At 42.8% G+C, this 14,396-nt stretch overlaps 1 protein-coding gene across 1 annotated transcript in view; it reads right to left on the bottom strand.

Annotated features, from left to right (window-relative positions):
• The window catches only part of LOC133607820 (arf-GAP with Rho-GAP domain, ANK repeat and PH domain-containing protein 1), a 29,590-nt gene extending 22,049 nt beyond the window's left edge, over window positions 1-7,541 (bottom strand). Inside the window, exons 1-10 of the mRNA XM_061962797.2 lie at window positions 7,450-7,541; window positions 7,061-7,140; window positions 6,932-6,978; window positions 4,814-6,535; window positions 4,131-4,190; window positions 2,978-3,134; window positions 2,782-2,883; window positions 701-805; window positions 564-624; window positions 348-468 (exon numbers count right to left, since the gene is read on the bottom strand). Of these exons, the coding sequence (XP_061818781.2) occupies window positions 348-468; window positions 564-624; window positions 701-805; window positions 2,782-2,883; window positions 2,978-3,134; window positions 4,131-4,190; window positions 4,814-6,535; window positions 6,932-6,978; window positions 7,061-7,140 (2,455 nt within the window). The 5' untranslated portion in view covers window positions 7,450-7,541. The remainder of the gene's footprint in view (window positions 1-347; window positions 469-563; window positions 625-700; window positions 806-2,781; window positions 2,884-2,977; window positions 3,135-4,130; window positions 4,191-4,813; window positions 6,536-6,931; window positions 6,979-7,060; window positions 7,141-7,449) is intronic.
• Window positions 7,542-14,396: the final 6,855 nt, after the last annotated feature.

Below are 14,396 nucleotides of genomic sequence, written 5' to 3'. Positions count from 1 at the left end.
AAGGACCTTATCTTCACCACACCTGGTTGTCCAAATTAGGCATAATAATGTGTTAATTCCACGACTGTATATATCGGTTGATATCGGTATCGGTTGATATCGGTATCGGTAATTAAGGGTTTGGTCAATATCGGAATATCGGATATCGGCAAAAAGCCATTATCGGACATCCCTAGACCCGACCATAACAGATTACATCATTATCGTCAGGAAAAAACGTATAACGATATGATCCGGAATACAGTTTATATGTCAATATCGGCCAATAATATCAGTCAACCAATATTATCATGGTACAAAACAACAGAAAATTGGAAAGAGTGGTAGAGTAGAGAGCAGTATCTTACCATCACTGGGAGCCATGAAGTCATAATGTTTCTTTTTGAAGTAAACCGAGAACCTTCTCTTGTCTAGTTTCTTTATGTTAGTGATACTGGACACGTGGAAGAGGATCTCGCTGAAATAGTCCTGTTTAAGAAAACGCAACTATTACTAACACACACACACACACACACACACACACACACACACACACACACATACACGAAAGAGGACGGACTTACTTTTCGTTTTTTCTGCAGTGACATCAACTGTCCATCAAATGTCCCCCAAAATACATAATGTCTAAAAAAAAAACCAAGACATCTGTTTATTGTATGTTTATTTTATCTGTCAAGACAAAAAAGGACGATGAAAATACCTGAAGCCTTTCCATGTCTCCAGCCAGCTTGCTCGGGCCACACCACTTTGTGGAATGGAGTGTGGGCCTTGTCCTTTCGTTCTGGACACTCGAATCGTTGCAAGGCTGCATGACAACAACACAACTTCACAAAAGGTCTCATTTGTCCATCTTTCACAATGCCTGTCCTCATTAGGCCGTCCCTCCAGGATTTCGTGGGCTTTTTTTGTGATGATCGAGACCTAAGATGCCTGAATTTGCAGCAACTTTTTCAGAAAGTTGCGGCAAGCGTTGTGATGTTTTGATACTTCAATAATGTTGAATCACCTTGTGATTTTATGAATTTGTTATCAATGTTTTAAGTGTCCCTTGTAACCTTAACCTCCAAATGCGCAGTAATTCAACCAAAATGTTTAAATAGTGATGTTTTACTTGTTTTATTTAACCGGTCAGTTAAAAGTAGACACTCGACTGCAATAAAAAAACAAACTTAGAGATCATTGTCAAATTTTTGTAATGTTTTGATCATTGATAACTAATCCATCCATCCATCTTCTTCCGCTTATCCGAGATCGGGTCGCGGGGGCAGCAGCCTAAGCAGGGAATCCCAGACTTCCCTCTCCCCAGCCACTTCGTCCAGCTCTTCCTGTGGGACCCCGAGGCGTTCCCAGGCCAGCCGGGAGACATAGTCTTCCCAACGTGTCCTGGGTCTTCCCCGTGGCCTCCTACCGGTCGGACGTGCCCGAAACACCTCCCGAGGGAGGCGTTCGGGTGGCATCCCGACCAGATGCCCGAACCGCCTCATCTGGCTCCTCTCGATGTGGAGGAGCAGCGGCTTTACTTTGAGCTCCTCCCGGATGGCAGAGTTTCTCACCCTCTCTCTAAGGGAGAGCCCCGCCACCCGGCGGAGGAAACTCATTTCGGCCGCTTGTACCCGTGATCTTGTCCTTTCGGTCATAACCCAAAGCTCATGACCATAGGTGAGGATGGGAACGTATATCGACCGGTAAATTGAGAGCTTTGCCTTCCGGCTCGGCTCCTTCTTCACCACAACGGATCGATACAGCGTCCGCATTACTGAAGACGCCGCACTGATCCGCCTGTCGATCTCACGATCCACTCTTCCCTCACTCGTGAACACGACTCCGAGGTACTTGAACTCCTCCACTTGGGGCAAGATCTCCCCCCCAACCCGGAGATGGCAATCCACCCTTTTCCGGGCGAGAACCATGGACTCGGACTCGGAGGTGCTGATTCTCATCCCAGTCGCTTCACACTCGGCTGCGAACCGATCCAGTGAGAGCTGAAGATCCTGGCCAGATGAAGCCATCAGGACCACATCATCTGCAAAAAGCAGAGACCTAATCCTGCAGCCACCAAACCGGATCCCCTCAACGCCTTGACTGCGCCTAGAAATTCTGTCCATAAAAGTTATGAACAGAATCGGTGACAAAGGGCAGCCTTGGCGGAGTCCAACCCTCACTGGAAACGTGTCCGACTTACTATATATAACTAATAATATTAACAATTAATTATAATTACAGAAAGAAACACCACCAAAGGCTTCCTTGTTGTCCGCTGTTGTCCACAGGTTGCAGACATTCTCTGTGTATGTTTTACGCTTGAAAAGTGTGTGTCGATCTTAAACACTTCACATAAACACACGTTAAGAGCATTTGTAAACTGTTGAGAGCAACATTTCAGGGCGTTCAATCGTTCGCAACTGGACTGCTTGGTTTGTCTTGGAAAAGACAAACCAAGCAGTCCAGTTGCGAACGATTGAACGCCCTGAGATGACAATGACCTGGATGAATGAGAACCTTCATAAGTATGTTGAGAGCAACCTTAAGGGTAATTTGTGTTGGCAAATAGGAGACTATGAGAAATAATAACCACTTATATTATTGCCTCTTTGCTAGGTCAGCATTGCAAATCTGCTGGTAATTATCTTAATCGAGATAAATAAATATGTAAATTCATGTAAAAAGTAAGTGAGGACTTAGGTCCGTTGCTAAGTGTTTACATTTAGCAGAAGGCTTAGCGCTGAAAACTGGACCAACAACGACGACTCCACAAATTCATAAGTTGTGTCTGTTTTGTACCTTGGAATCTTTTGTTTGTAATATTTTGCCATTTTTGGTGATTGGACAGCAGGTGGGACTGGCTGAGGGGGTATAACACTTGCTGAAAGGTTGGAAATGACACTGCACGAACAACAGACACAACACACATTATTAGTGTAAGCAAAAGTCGTGGAAAATGTGGTACTGAGTGAAGTACAGCATGTACTGTACGTACTTGTTGTTGTTGAGCCGGTTGTGTGCAAGGTCAACTGTCATTTGTCCGTTAGGTCCAGATGAAACTTCCAAAGGTTCCTCCTCATTTGACGAATCGGAGTCAACGTCATCATCCGAGCCGTCCAACATATTAAGGTAGAGGCCTTCTTTCCCTTTTTCTGTGGTGGTGGCGAGAATAAAAGGGGAAGTGATGTAATGTGAACATACTTGCCAACCCTCCCGGATTTTCCGGGAGACTCTCGAAATTCAGCGCCTCTCCCGAAAATCTCCCGGAATTCAGGCGGACCCGAGTGACGTGTCGACAGCCTGTTTTCACGTCCGCTTTCCCACAATATAAACAGCGTGCCTGCCCAATCACGTTATAACTGTAGAATGATCGAGGACGAGTTCTCGGTTTCTTATGTGGGTTTATTGTTAGGCAGTTTCATTAACGTCCTCCCACCGCGGTAACAACACACAACAACAACAGTCACGTTTTCGTCTACCGTAAAGCAGTTCGTCTGCCGTAAACAGCAATGTTGTGACACTCTTAAACAGGACAATACTGCCATCTACTGTGCATGCATGTATGACAATAACATCTACAGCTTTTAGAGAGTGCAGTGCACAACTGCGCACACAACAAGGAGACGAAGCAGAATGCATCATCAGAGAGGGTGTTCAGCATGGTTAGAAAAATAGTGACAGAGAACAGAACAAGGATGGACAATTCAACCCTTAACTCAACAATGAGTAGTTGAGTGTTATGTGTGTGTATATGTGTAAGTAAATGAACACTGAAATTCAAGTATTTCTCTTATTTATATATATATATATAATAAAATAAATATATATATATATATATATATATATATATATATATATATATATATATATATAGAATTCACTGAAAGTCAAGTATTTCTTATATATATATATATATATATATATATATATATATATATATATATATATATATATATATATATATATATATATATATATATATATATATATATGAAATACTTGACTTGGTGAATTCTAGCTGTAAATATACTCCTCCCTTCTTAACCACGCCCCCCTCCCCACACACCTCCCGGAATCGGAGGTCTCAAGGTTGGCAAGTATGAACGTGAATCAAGCTGAAAATGGCATGTGGTCCTACTGTACTGTACCTTGTCCAGCAGGCCCAGCATCTCCCTCTGGTTGTGATGATGGGGCCACAACAAGCACATCTGGACCAGAGGAAGACAACAGTGATTGTCCAGCAATTGTCAAGAACAAGGTCTGGACATTAAGCGGAAAATACATTTGTCACAAAGGGTTAAGTTATTTTGTCAATTCAATCATCGCATAGCTTCGGGCACTCTGGGCGGGTCGACCCATGTTGGGCTCTGACGAGGAAAGGGGGTGAGGTCTGTTGGGGAAGACGGGAGTGGCTCTGCGCCCACTCAGTTGGGGCCTCCTGATTTCCATCTGACCTTCTGGGTTTTGGTCTCTTGCTGGCTCGGGGGCTGGTTGTCCTCTGGCCCTAGCACCCTTGTTTGTCTTGGGCTAGGAAGGGCCTGTTCTGGGCCAGCACACCCGTGTTGAGCCAGAGATTTTCTGGTGGACGATCTGTGTTATCATCATCCTATATTATTCTTTCCCATACCTAACTAATTTATCTATGATGCTGTTAAGGTTGTGCTTCATTGCGTGCCTTCTATGTGTTTTCTATACAATATTTTCTTAGTTTTACTCGCTTAATACTGTTTCAAGAAAAATCAACGGCCATTCGAAAGCCATTCGAGAGATTCAGAAAAAGCAACTTGGATCCACAGTGATAATCAACAAAAAGAAACAGTGATTAATTTACCAGTGTGTGAGTCACCCCTTATCAAAGGAGTGAGGGGTTCAGGTGGCCGTGTCTGCGGGCTCATCCAGGCGCTAACAGCGAGGCTGGGGGAGCTTTCGGTAGTAACGGCAGGGTTGGCAATGGTGCTGGCAGTTCCTGCTAAACTTGGTATGCGGCTTGCAATGCTGCTGACCATGCTTTGTATGGATGGAGGGTACGAGGTGGACGAGCTTTGCGTAGTAACTGCAGGGTTAGCAGTGGTGCTAGTAGTTCCTGATAAATTTGGTGTGCGGTTTGCAATGCTCCTGACCATGCTTCGTATGGATGAACGGGACGAGGTGGACGAGCTTTGCGTAGTAACCGCAGGGTTAGCAGTGGTGCTCAGAGTTTCAGCTAAACTTGTTGTGCGGTTTGCAATGCTGCTGAACATGCTTTGTATGGATGGAGGGGACAAGGTGGAGGAGCTTTGCGTAGTAACCGCAGGGTTAACAGTGGTGCTAGCAGTTTCATCTAAACTTGGTATGCGGTTTACAATGCTCCTGACCATGCTTTGTATGGATGGACGGGACAAGGTGGAGGAGTTTTGTGTAGTAACCACAGGGTTAGAAGTGGGGCTAGTAGTTCCAGTTAAACTTGGGTTGCGGTTTGCAATGCTGCTGACCATGCTTTGTATGGATGGACGGGACGAGGTGGTGGAGCTTTGCGTAGTAACCGCAGGGTTAGCAGTGGTGCTAGCAGTTCCGTCTAAACTTGTTGTGCGGTTTGCAATGCTGCTGACCATGCTTTGTATGAATGGAAGGGACGAGGTGGAGGAGCTTTCCGTCGTAACCGCAGGGTTAGCAGTGGTGCTAGCAGTTCCATCTAAATTTGGTGTGCGGTTTGCAAAGCTGCTGACCATGCTTTGTATGGATGGAAGGGACGAGGTGGAGGAGCTTTGCGTATTAACCGCAGGGTTAACAGTGGTGCTAGCAGTTCCATCTAAACTTGGTATGCGGTTCGCAATGCTGCTGACCATGCTTTGTATGGATGGAGGGGACATGGTGGAGGAGCTTTGCATAGTAACCACAGGGTTAGCAGTGGTGCTAGCAGTTCCATCTAAACTGGGTGTGTGGTTTGCAATGCTGCTGACCATGCTTTGTATGGAGGAAGGGGACAAAGTGGAGGAGCTTTGCGCAGTAACCGCAGGGTTAGCAGTGGTGCTCGCAGTTCCATCTAAACTTGGTGTGCGGTTTGCATTGCTGCTGACCATGCTTTGTATGGAGGAAGGGGACGAGGTGGAGGAGCTCTGCGTAGTAACCACAGGGTTAGCAGTGGTGCTAGCAGTTCCATCCAAACTGGGTGTGTGGTTTGCAATGCTGCTGACCATGCTTTGTATGGAGGAAGGGGACGAGGTGGAGGAGCTCTGCGTAGTAACAGCAGAGTTAGCAAGGGTGCTAACAGTTCCATCTAAACTTGGTGTGCGGCTGCTCATGTCCATGCTTTGTATGGATGGAGGGGACGAGGTGGAGGAGCTTTGTATAGTAACGGCAGGGTTAGCAATGGTGTCAGCAGTTCCTGCTAAACTTGGTATGCTGCTTTTAATGCTGCTGACCATACTTTGCATGGATGGAGGGGACGAGGGGTCGGGTACAATTGGTGGGCCATGAGCAGAGTCACTTGCGTCCGTTGGTGGTATGTCAGCAACACCCGCCAGTGTCTGTAAATCCGGCGATTCAGCAGTGGAATCAAGAGGGGGATCTTCATCTGAAGGGAAAGGAGACATCATAAACCATGTCAAATCACGTCAGTACTTAAAAGTTCTTGATCTTCCAATTACAACAGTAAAAAATACTAATGGGATCAGCAATTTGTGGGACAGTGTATTTTTCTTGCAAACCTAATGCAGAAATACATATTGTTTACACACACAAATCTGATCATGCACACACAGATCGGATGACAGACACTGTGTGAGACATGCATTTGCAAATTGTTTTGCTACCGTCGTGCTCACATAAAAATTCAAACCAGTTTACAAACCAGTTTGGCAGAAAGCATCAGCAGTCCCTTCAGTTTAACTTTCCTCACCAGAATATCCCTGAATAGTTTGTTGTAGTGGGTGTGTGTGCATGTGTGTGTGTGCCTGCGGTACACCTGTACCTGTCCTTGGCAGAACTCCATCTGACGCATTCTGGCAAATCGGATCTCTGAAAGGCACGAAAATGTCTCAGCTGTGTTCTCCTTCTTCAAAAAAAACACACGTGTATAAGTGCACATATACGGACTTACCTGTCCGGAGAAGAGGCGGAGCCTAAGCTGTCGCGTGCATAACGAGCTCGAGGTTTGGGGACAGGTGGGGCCGGGGTCATCTGATACAGTGGACATATTTTTGGACTATGAGTGATTGATCGTTCAATCAATCAATCAATCTAAGTTTATTTATACAGCCTTAAATCACAAATGTCTCAAAGGGCTGCACAATCCACAACGCCCTCCGTTATCGTTAAGGCCGCCAATAAAACCAAAGACGTTCTCAATCACAACCAATCAGACTGTTGTCATGACATCGGAATGGGATGTTAACATCCCAACAATGTGTGTGAATTCACATGTTTCCAGTCCCAAAATACGATTGTAGTTATTCGAAAAATTATGAAATAGCAAAGACGTTCTCTTACCGTGTTTGTCCAAAGATCTACTTGTCTCCTTTCCACCTGTTTTCTATTCTGGTCCGGTTCAAACACCGCTCAACCTGCTCTGTCAGTTTTTCACACGACCAGTTTGACTGACTCACGTCATCAAACATATGTGTGTGTGTGTGTGTGTGTGTGTGTGTGTGTGTGTGTGTGTGTGTGTGTGTGTGTGTGTGTGTGTGTGTGTGTGTATGTTGCTAGCATTGAACTGTTTCAGTTGAGGAAATGTGAAGGAAGCTGCACTTCCCCTCCACACCACTGGATGTTGCTTTATGACAGGATTTCTATGTTGTAGAGCTAAAGTAAATGTAGAGCAACTTTCTTCACTATTAAAGCTACTTTGACAGAAAGAAAGTCAATAGGTATAGACCAGGGGTCGGCAACCCGCGGCTCTCGAGCCGTCTTTAGCGCCGCCCTAGTGGCTCTCTGGAGCTTTTTCAAAAAATTTATGAAAAATGGAAAAAGATGAGGGGAAAAAAATCTATTTTTGTTTTAATATGGTTTCTGTAGGAGGACAAACATGACACAAACCTCCCTAATTGTTACAAAGCACACTGTTTATATTAAACATGCTTCACTGATTCGAGTATTTGGCGAGCGACGTTTTGTCCTACTAATTTTGGCGGTCCTTGAACTCACCGTAGTTTGTTTACATGTATAACTTTCTCCGACTTTCTATGACGTGTTTTATGCCACTTCTTTTTCTGTCTCATTTTGTCCACCAAACTTTTAAGGTTGTGCATGAAAGGTGAGTTTTGTTGATGTTATTGACTTGTGTGGAGTGCTAATCAGACATATTTGGTCACTGCATGACTGCAAGCTAATCGATGCTAACAGGCTATTTAGGCTAGCTATATGTACATATTGCATCATTATGCCTCATATGTAGCTATATTTGAGGTCATTTAGTTTCCTTTAAGTCCTCTTAATTCCATGACACACTATCTGTATGTAGTATGTCTTTAAATTTTTTGCGGCTCCAGACAGATTTGTTTTTGTATTTTTGGTCCAATATGGCTCCTTCAACATTTTGGGTTGCCGACCCCTGGTATAGACAATTAACCATGGTGTATTGTTTAGGAAAATTGAAAGGTATGGTGTCAGACAGGGGGGGCTTTGAGTTGTGTAGAAAACCAACAGCAATTTGTACAAATAGGCAGTGTTCGGCATATTATTTTTACAAAGCCATTAATTATAGTTACTCGCTCCTTACCCAAAAAACGGAATTGCTCTTTAAAAAAAACGCAAAAAAAAAAAAAAAAGTCAAATATATGGTATACAGGTAAAAGCCAGTAAATTAGAATATTTTGAAAAACTTGATTTATTTCAGTAATTGCATTCAAAAGGTGTAACTTGTACATTATATTTATTCATTGCACACAGACTGATGCATTCAAATGTTTATTTCATTTAATTTTGATGATTTGAAGTGGCAACAAATGAAAATCCAAAATTCCGTGTGTCACAAAATTAGAATATTACTTAAGGCTAATACAAAAAAGGGATTTTTAGAAATGTTGGCCAACTGAAAAGTATGAAAATGAAAAATATGAGCATGTACAATACTCAATACTTGGTTGGAGCTCCTTTTGCCTCAATTACTGCGTTAATGCGGCGTGGCATGGAGTCGATGAGTTTCTGGCACTGCTCAGGTGTTATGAGAGCCCAGGTTGCTCTAATAGTGGCCTTCAACTCTTCTGCGTTTTTGGGTCTGGCATTCTGCATCTTCCTTTTCACAATACCCCACAGATTTTCTATGGGGTTAAGTTAGACTTCAGGCAACGTGGATCCTGTGCCTCTCCTGTCTTCCTCCAGACTCTGGGACCTCGATTTCCAAAGGAAATGCAAAATTTGCATGGTTGGGTGATGGTTTGGGGTGCCATGTCATCTGCTGGTGTCGGTCCACTCTGTTTCCTGAGATCCAGGGTCAACGCAGCCGTCTACCAGCAAGTTTTAGAGCACTTCATGCTTCCTGCTGCTGACCTGCTCTATGGAGATGGAGATTTCAAGTTCCAACAGGACTTGGCGCCTGCACACAGCGCAAAATCTACCCGTGCCTGGTTTACAGACCATGGTATTTCTGTTCTAAATTGGCCCGCCAACTCCCCTGACCTTAGCCCCATAGAAAATCTGTGGGGTATTGTGAAAAGGAAGATGCAGAATGCCAGACCCAAAAACGCAGAAGAGTTGAAGGCCACTATCAGAGCAACCTGGGCTCTCATAACACCTGAGCAGTGCCAGAAACTCATCGACTCCATGCCACGCCGCATTAACGCAGTAATTGAGGCAAAAGGAGCTCCAACCAAGTATTGAGTATTGTACATGCTCATATTTTTCATTTTCATACTTTTCAGTTGGCCAACATTTCTAAAAATCCCTTTTTTGTATTAGCCTCAAGTAATATTCTAATTTTGTGACACACGGAATTTTGGATTTTCATTTGTTGCCACTTCAAATCATCAAAATTAAATGAAATAAACATTTGAATGCATCAGTCTGTGTGCAATGAATAAATATAATGTACAAGTTACACCTTTTGAATGCAATTACTGAAATAAATCAAGTTTTTCAAAATATTCTAATTTACTGGCTTTTACCTGTATGCAGTTGAGAGATGTTTCATGAGAGCAGTGTGTGTGTGCCATTGAAAGGCAGTGTTTGTTGCCAAGCAACTTGCGACGTCAGCGAGAGCGCACCCAGCATTATTTCAGCTGTGTTTGTTAGCTCAACAACGGCAGTTTGCCAGCAGTAACGTCTGTTGAATCTTTTTACTGAATTGTGTTAACACTAGTTAACTTGATGGCTGTAGTGTCCTTGTCCACAAACAGGGTATTGTAGAATTGCAAGCTTGTCACCTCAATCATTAATTTGCTGTTCCTTATTCCCTCATAGTAGTAGTAGCAGTAGACGTGTGTAATTACATGTTGTCTGTTGTTTGCTGTGTGATGTTGCCTCTACCTATTTGATATCAAGTTCATTTTAGTCTGGTGCTAGTTGTTGCTTGTAAAAGGATACTTCCTGCATTGCACCTGCTGAGCTTCTGATGCGGTCTTGCTGACATACAACCACATCAAAACTAGCGTGCCACATTACATGATACACATCGGGAACGGCGTAACGTAGGAAAAGGAATTATTTACATTATACATTACTAGTAAATGTAACCTCTATATTATGTAACACCGTTTTTCCTAACATTGCAAATAAGTCAGAACACTTATGCATTGCATGTGGCGTCCCAAAGAGGTCAGTAATGGATTATTTTCTATTCATTATGGACATCAACAATATCTGTAAAATTTCAGATACACAAGGGGTTCTTAACCTATTTAACCTCGGGCCCAATTTTTCCACTACAGAATGGCCCGTGGCCCACTCAAATATTTCAATCAAATTCAATAATTATATGTGACCTTTTTACAGTTTACATCAGGGGTCCCCAAACTTTTTGACTCGGGGGCCGCATTGGGTTAGAAAAATTTGGACGTGCGCCGGCTGTATATATATATATATATATATGTCTTAATAAGGTTATCCAAAAAATAGTGCTCGATACCGTAGTAGAGCGCAATATATGTATGTGTGGGGAAAAAAATCACAAGACTATTTCATCTCTACAGGCCTGTTTCATGAGGGGGGTACCCTCAATCGTCAGGAGATTTTAATGGGAGCATTCGCATACCATGGTTTATATAGGGCACAGAGTGGGTGGGTACAGGCTGGCCTAGGGGCGTGGTGATTGGTTCATGTGTTACCTAGGAGGTGTTTCCGTCTATGGCGGCATGTTGTTACAATTTCGCTGCGCTTGTTGAGGGATGACAGGTCTGGACGGTAGATAATAAACAGTTTCTCTTTCAAGCATAGGTTGCATCTTTTATTACCACTATTGTAAGGTGTGCTGGATGCAAGAATTTGCCATGTTATTGAATATTCAACATTATTGTCTTTGAGGTCCCAAATGTGTTTGCTGAGTTCTGTGGTATTTCGCAGGTTTTTGTTCCTGAAAGAAGCCTTGTGGACAATAATGTTGAATATTCAATAACATGGCAAATTCTTGCATCCAGCACACCTTACAATAGTGGTAATAAAAGATGCAACCTATGCTTGAAAGAGAAACTGTTTATTATCTACCGTCCAGACCTGTCATCCCTCAACAAGCGCAGCGAAATTGTAACAACATGCCGCCATAGACGGAAACACCTCCTAGGTAACACATGAACCAATCACCACGCCCCTAGGCCAGCCTGTACCCACCCACTCTGTGCCCTATATAAACCATGGTATGCGAATGCTCCCATTAAAATCTCCTGACGATTGAGGGTACCCCCCCTCATGAAACAGGCCTGTAGAGATGAAATAGTCTTGTGATTTTTTTCCCCCACACATACATATATATATATATATATATATATATATATATATATATATATATGTATATATATATGTATATATGTATATATATATATATATATATATATATATATATATATATATATATATATATATATATATATATATATATATATATATATATATATCAGTGACGTGCAGTCAGGGGAGGCAGGTGAGGCGGGGCCTCACGTGCCATCATGGAAAGAAAATTTTTTTTTAAAAAATTAAAAAAAAAAAAAAAACTTAAATTGTTATATGTATCCAGTGATTACACTATAAAGTTATTTTCCATTTAACTTCACCAGTTTTGGATTCTTTTTATTCAAAATCGCTGAATTTTCACATTTGCCGTTCAAATACCGAGAAGAGACTTGCGGTGATCAGCAGCCAGTTGAGGCACGTCACTGAGTTGAGCCTCAACATGGATTGCGCAATGACTCAGCTAACTGCTGGCCTGCTATGCAGTGAGACCGTATTGCTATATGAACTATATTATACATTTCCATAGTTTAGTTAGCTGAGGTGTATAATGTACAGTGTATTTTGTCAACAAAATACACTTGTTCCTGTCTGATACCCAGGGGCGCCGCTGGGGATTTTGGGCCCCATGAAAAGAATCTTTACAGGGCCCCCAACACAGTGTCATTATTTTTTCTGTATTATAATTTCATCATCATTAGGGGCCTCTCTGGGCCCCCCTCCATCATGGGCCCCTAGAATCCGTCTCCTTTACCCCCCCTTTTTGGCTCCCCTGCTGATACCAGCAGGGCCAAGTCATTCTTGTTTGCGGATGACTCGGCACTGCTGGTATCAGACAGGGGGACAAGTCACAGGTGGAGAAAATCCTCAGTGCTGAACTCTGTCGTACTTGCACCTGGCTCGCTGACAACAAGCTATCCATACACTTGGGTAAAACAGAATCCATCCTGTTTGGGTCCCACATCAACCTTAAGAAAGTCAATGACTTCACTATAAAAGTGGGTGACATTGTTATCACCAGGAAGGATGAGGTCACCTACCTAGGTTCCATTCTAGAGGCTAATCTTTCCTGTGATAAAATGGCAACCAAGGTAATCAAAAAGGTCAACCTACGAACGAGATTTCTCTATAGAATCTCCTCTCTGGTCAACAAAAGCACCATGAAGATTCTGGCGGGAATTCTCATTCAACCCTTTTTCGATTACGCATGCACCTCCTGGTACCCTCGCACCACCAAAACCCTCAAATCTAGACTCCAAACATCCCAGAACAAGCTAGTCAGATTACTTCTAGACCTCCACCCCAGATCCCACCTCACTCCTACCCACTTCTCCAAAGTGGGCTGGCTCAAGGTGGAGGACAGAGTAAACCAACTTGCACTGAGCCTAGTCTATAAAATCTGCTACACCTCCCTGATACCGAAGTACATGTCAAACTACTTCCTGACCGCCATAACCACAACACCAGGGGGAGCTCCACTAACCACGTTAAACCCAGATTCCGATCTAACAAAGGTCTTAACTCATTCTCTTTCTATGCCACATCAATGTGGAATGCGCTCCCAACAGGTATAAAAGAAAGGGAATCTCTATTCTCATTCAAAACCGCAATAAAAGTACACCTCCAGGCAACTTCAACCCTAAACTAACACCCTCCCCGGTTTGTTAATAATCAAATGTAAACAATCAAATGTAGATATTTTTCTTATGCCTTCTGATCTCTCTCTCTCTCTCTCTATGTCCATTACTTGCTGTACATATCCTACCAAGTCAGACCTACACTGTTTCAATATCCATTTCTCTGTTCTCAATTGTTGATGACTGATGATAACAACCAAACCTAACCCCCAACCCCCACACACCCCCCGAATTGTAAATAATGTAAATAATTCAATGTATACACCCTGATGATTATCTTGTGTGATGACTGTATTATGATGATAGTATATCTGATAGTATATATCTGTATCATGAATCAATTTAAGTGGACCCCGACTTAAACAAGTTGAAAAATGTATTCGGGTGTTACCATTTAGTGGTCAATTGTACAGAATATGTACTTCACTGTGCAACCTACTAATAAAAGTCTCAATCAATCAATCAATCAATCAAAAACAACTGTATGTGTGTAACGTATTTCTTGTGCTGAGCAATCATAAAACTGCTGCGAAGACGCACTGTGTGAGGCTCGCAGTAATCCCGCCTCCTGGTGGTAGAGGGCGGTAGTGATCCCAGGGAGCATTTCTGCGACTACTCGGCTGCAGAAGAAGTGACAACAAGCAGCAACAGTTAGCAGCGATCGTTTATTTTTTCCTCTTGCCTGGACTATTAACATGGAGGATTACATATCTAAAATAAAACAGTTTTCTAAACTGGACTTTCAATCGAAGCAGGAGGTAATACTTAAAGGAAGATCTCCATCGAGACAGAGAGACTTTTAAAACTGAAAAAAGAAAAGGAAGACTTCTATAAACAAGTTATCGATGCTTTTGTTCTAAAGGAGCTGCGCATGGACTTCATTTATAAGTAAAGGTAAGACCATAATAACGTTTTTTTGATTAA

The sequence above is a fragment of the Nerophis lumbriciformis genome, linkage group LG09 (genome assembly GCF_033978685.3).
Source record: "Nerophis lumbriciformis linkage group LG09, RoL_Nlum_v2.1, whole genome shotgun sequence".
NCBI lineage: Eukaryota > Metazoa > Chordata > Actinopteri > Syngnathiformes > Syngnathidae > Nerophis > Nerophis lumbriciformis.
Note: the sequence above shows the minus strand (reverse complement) of the source record. Positions and strands in the feature narration are given on the sequence as shown.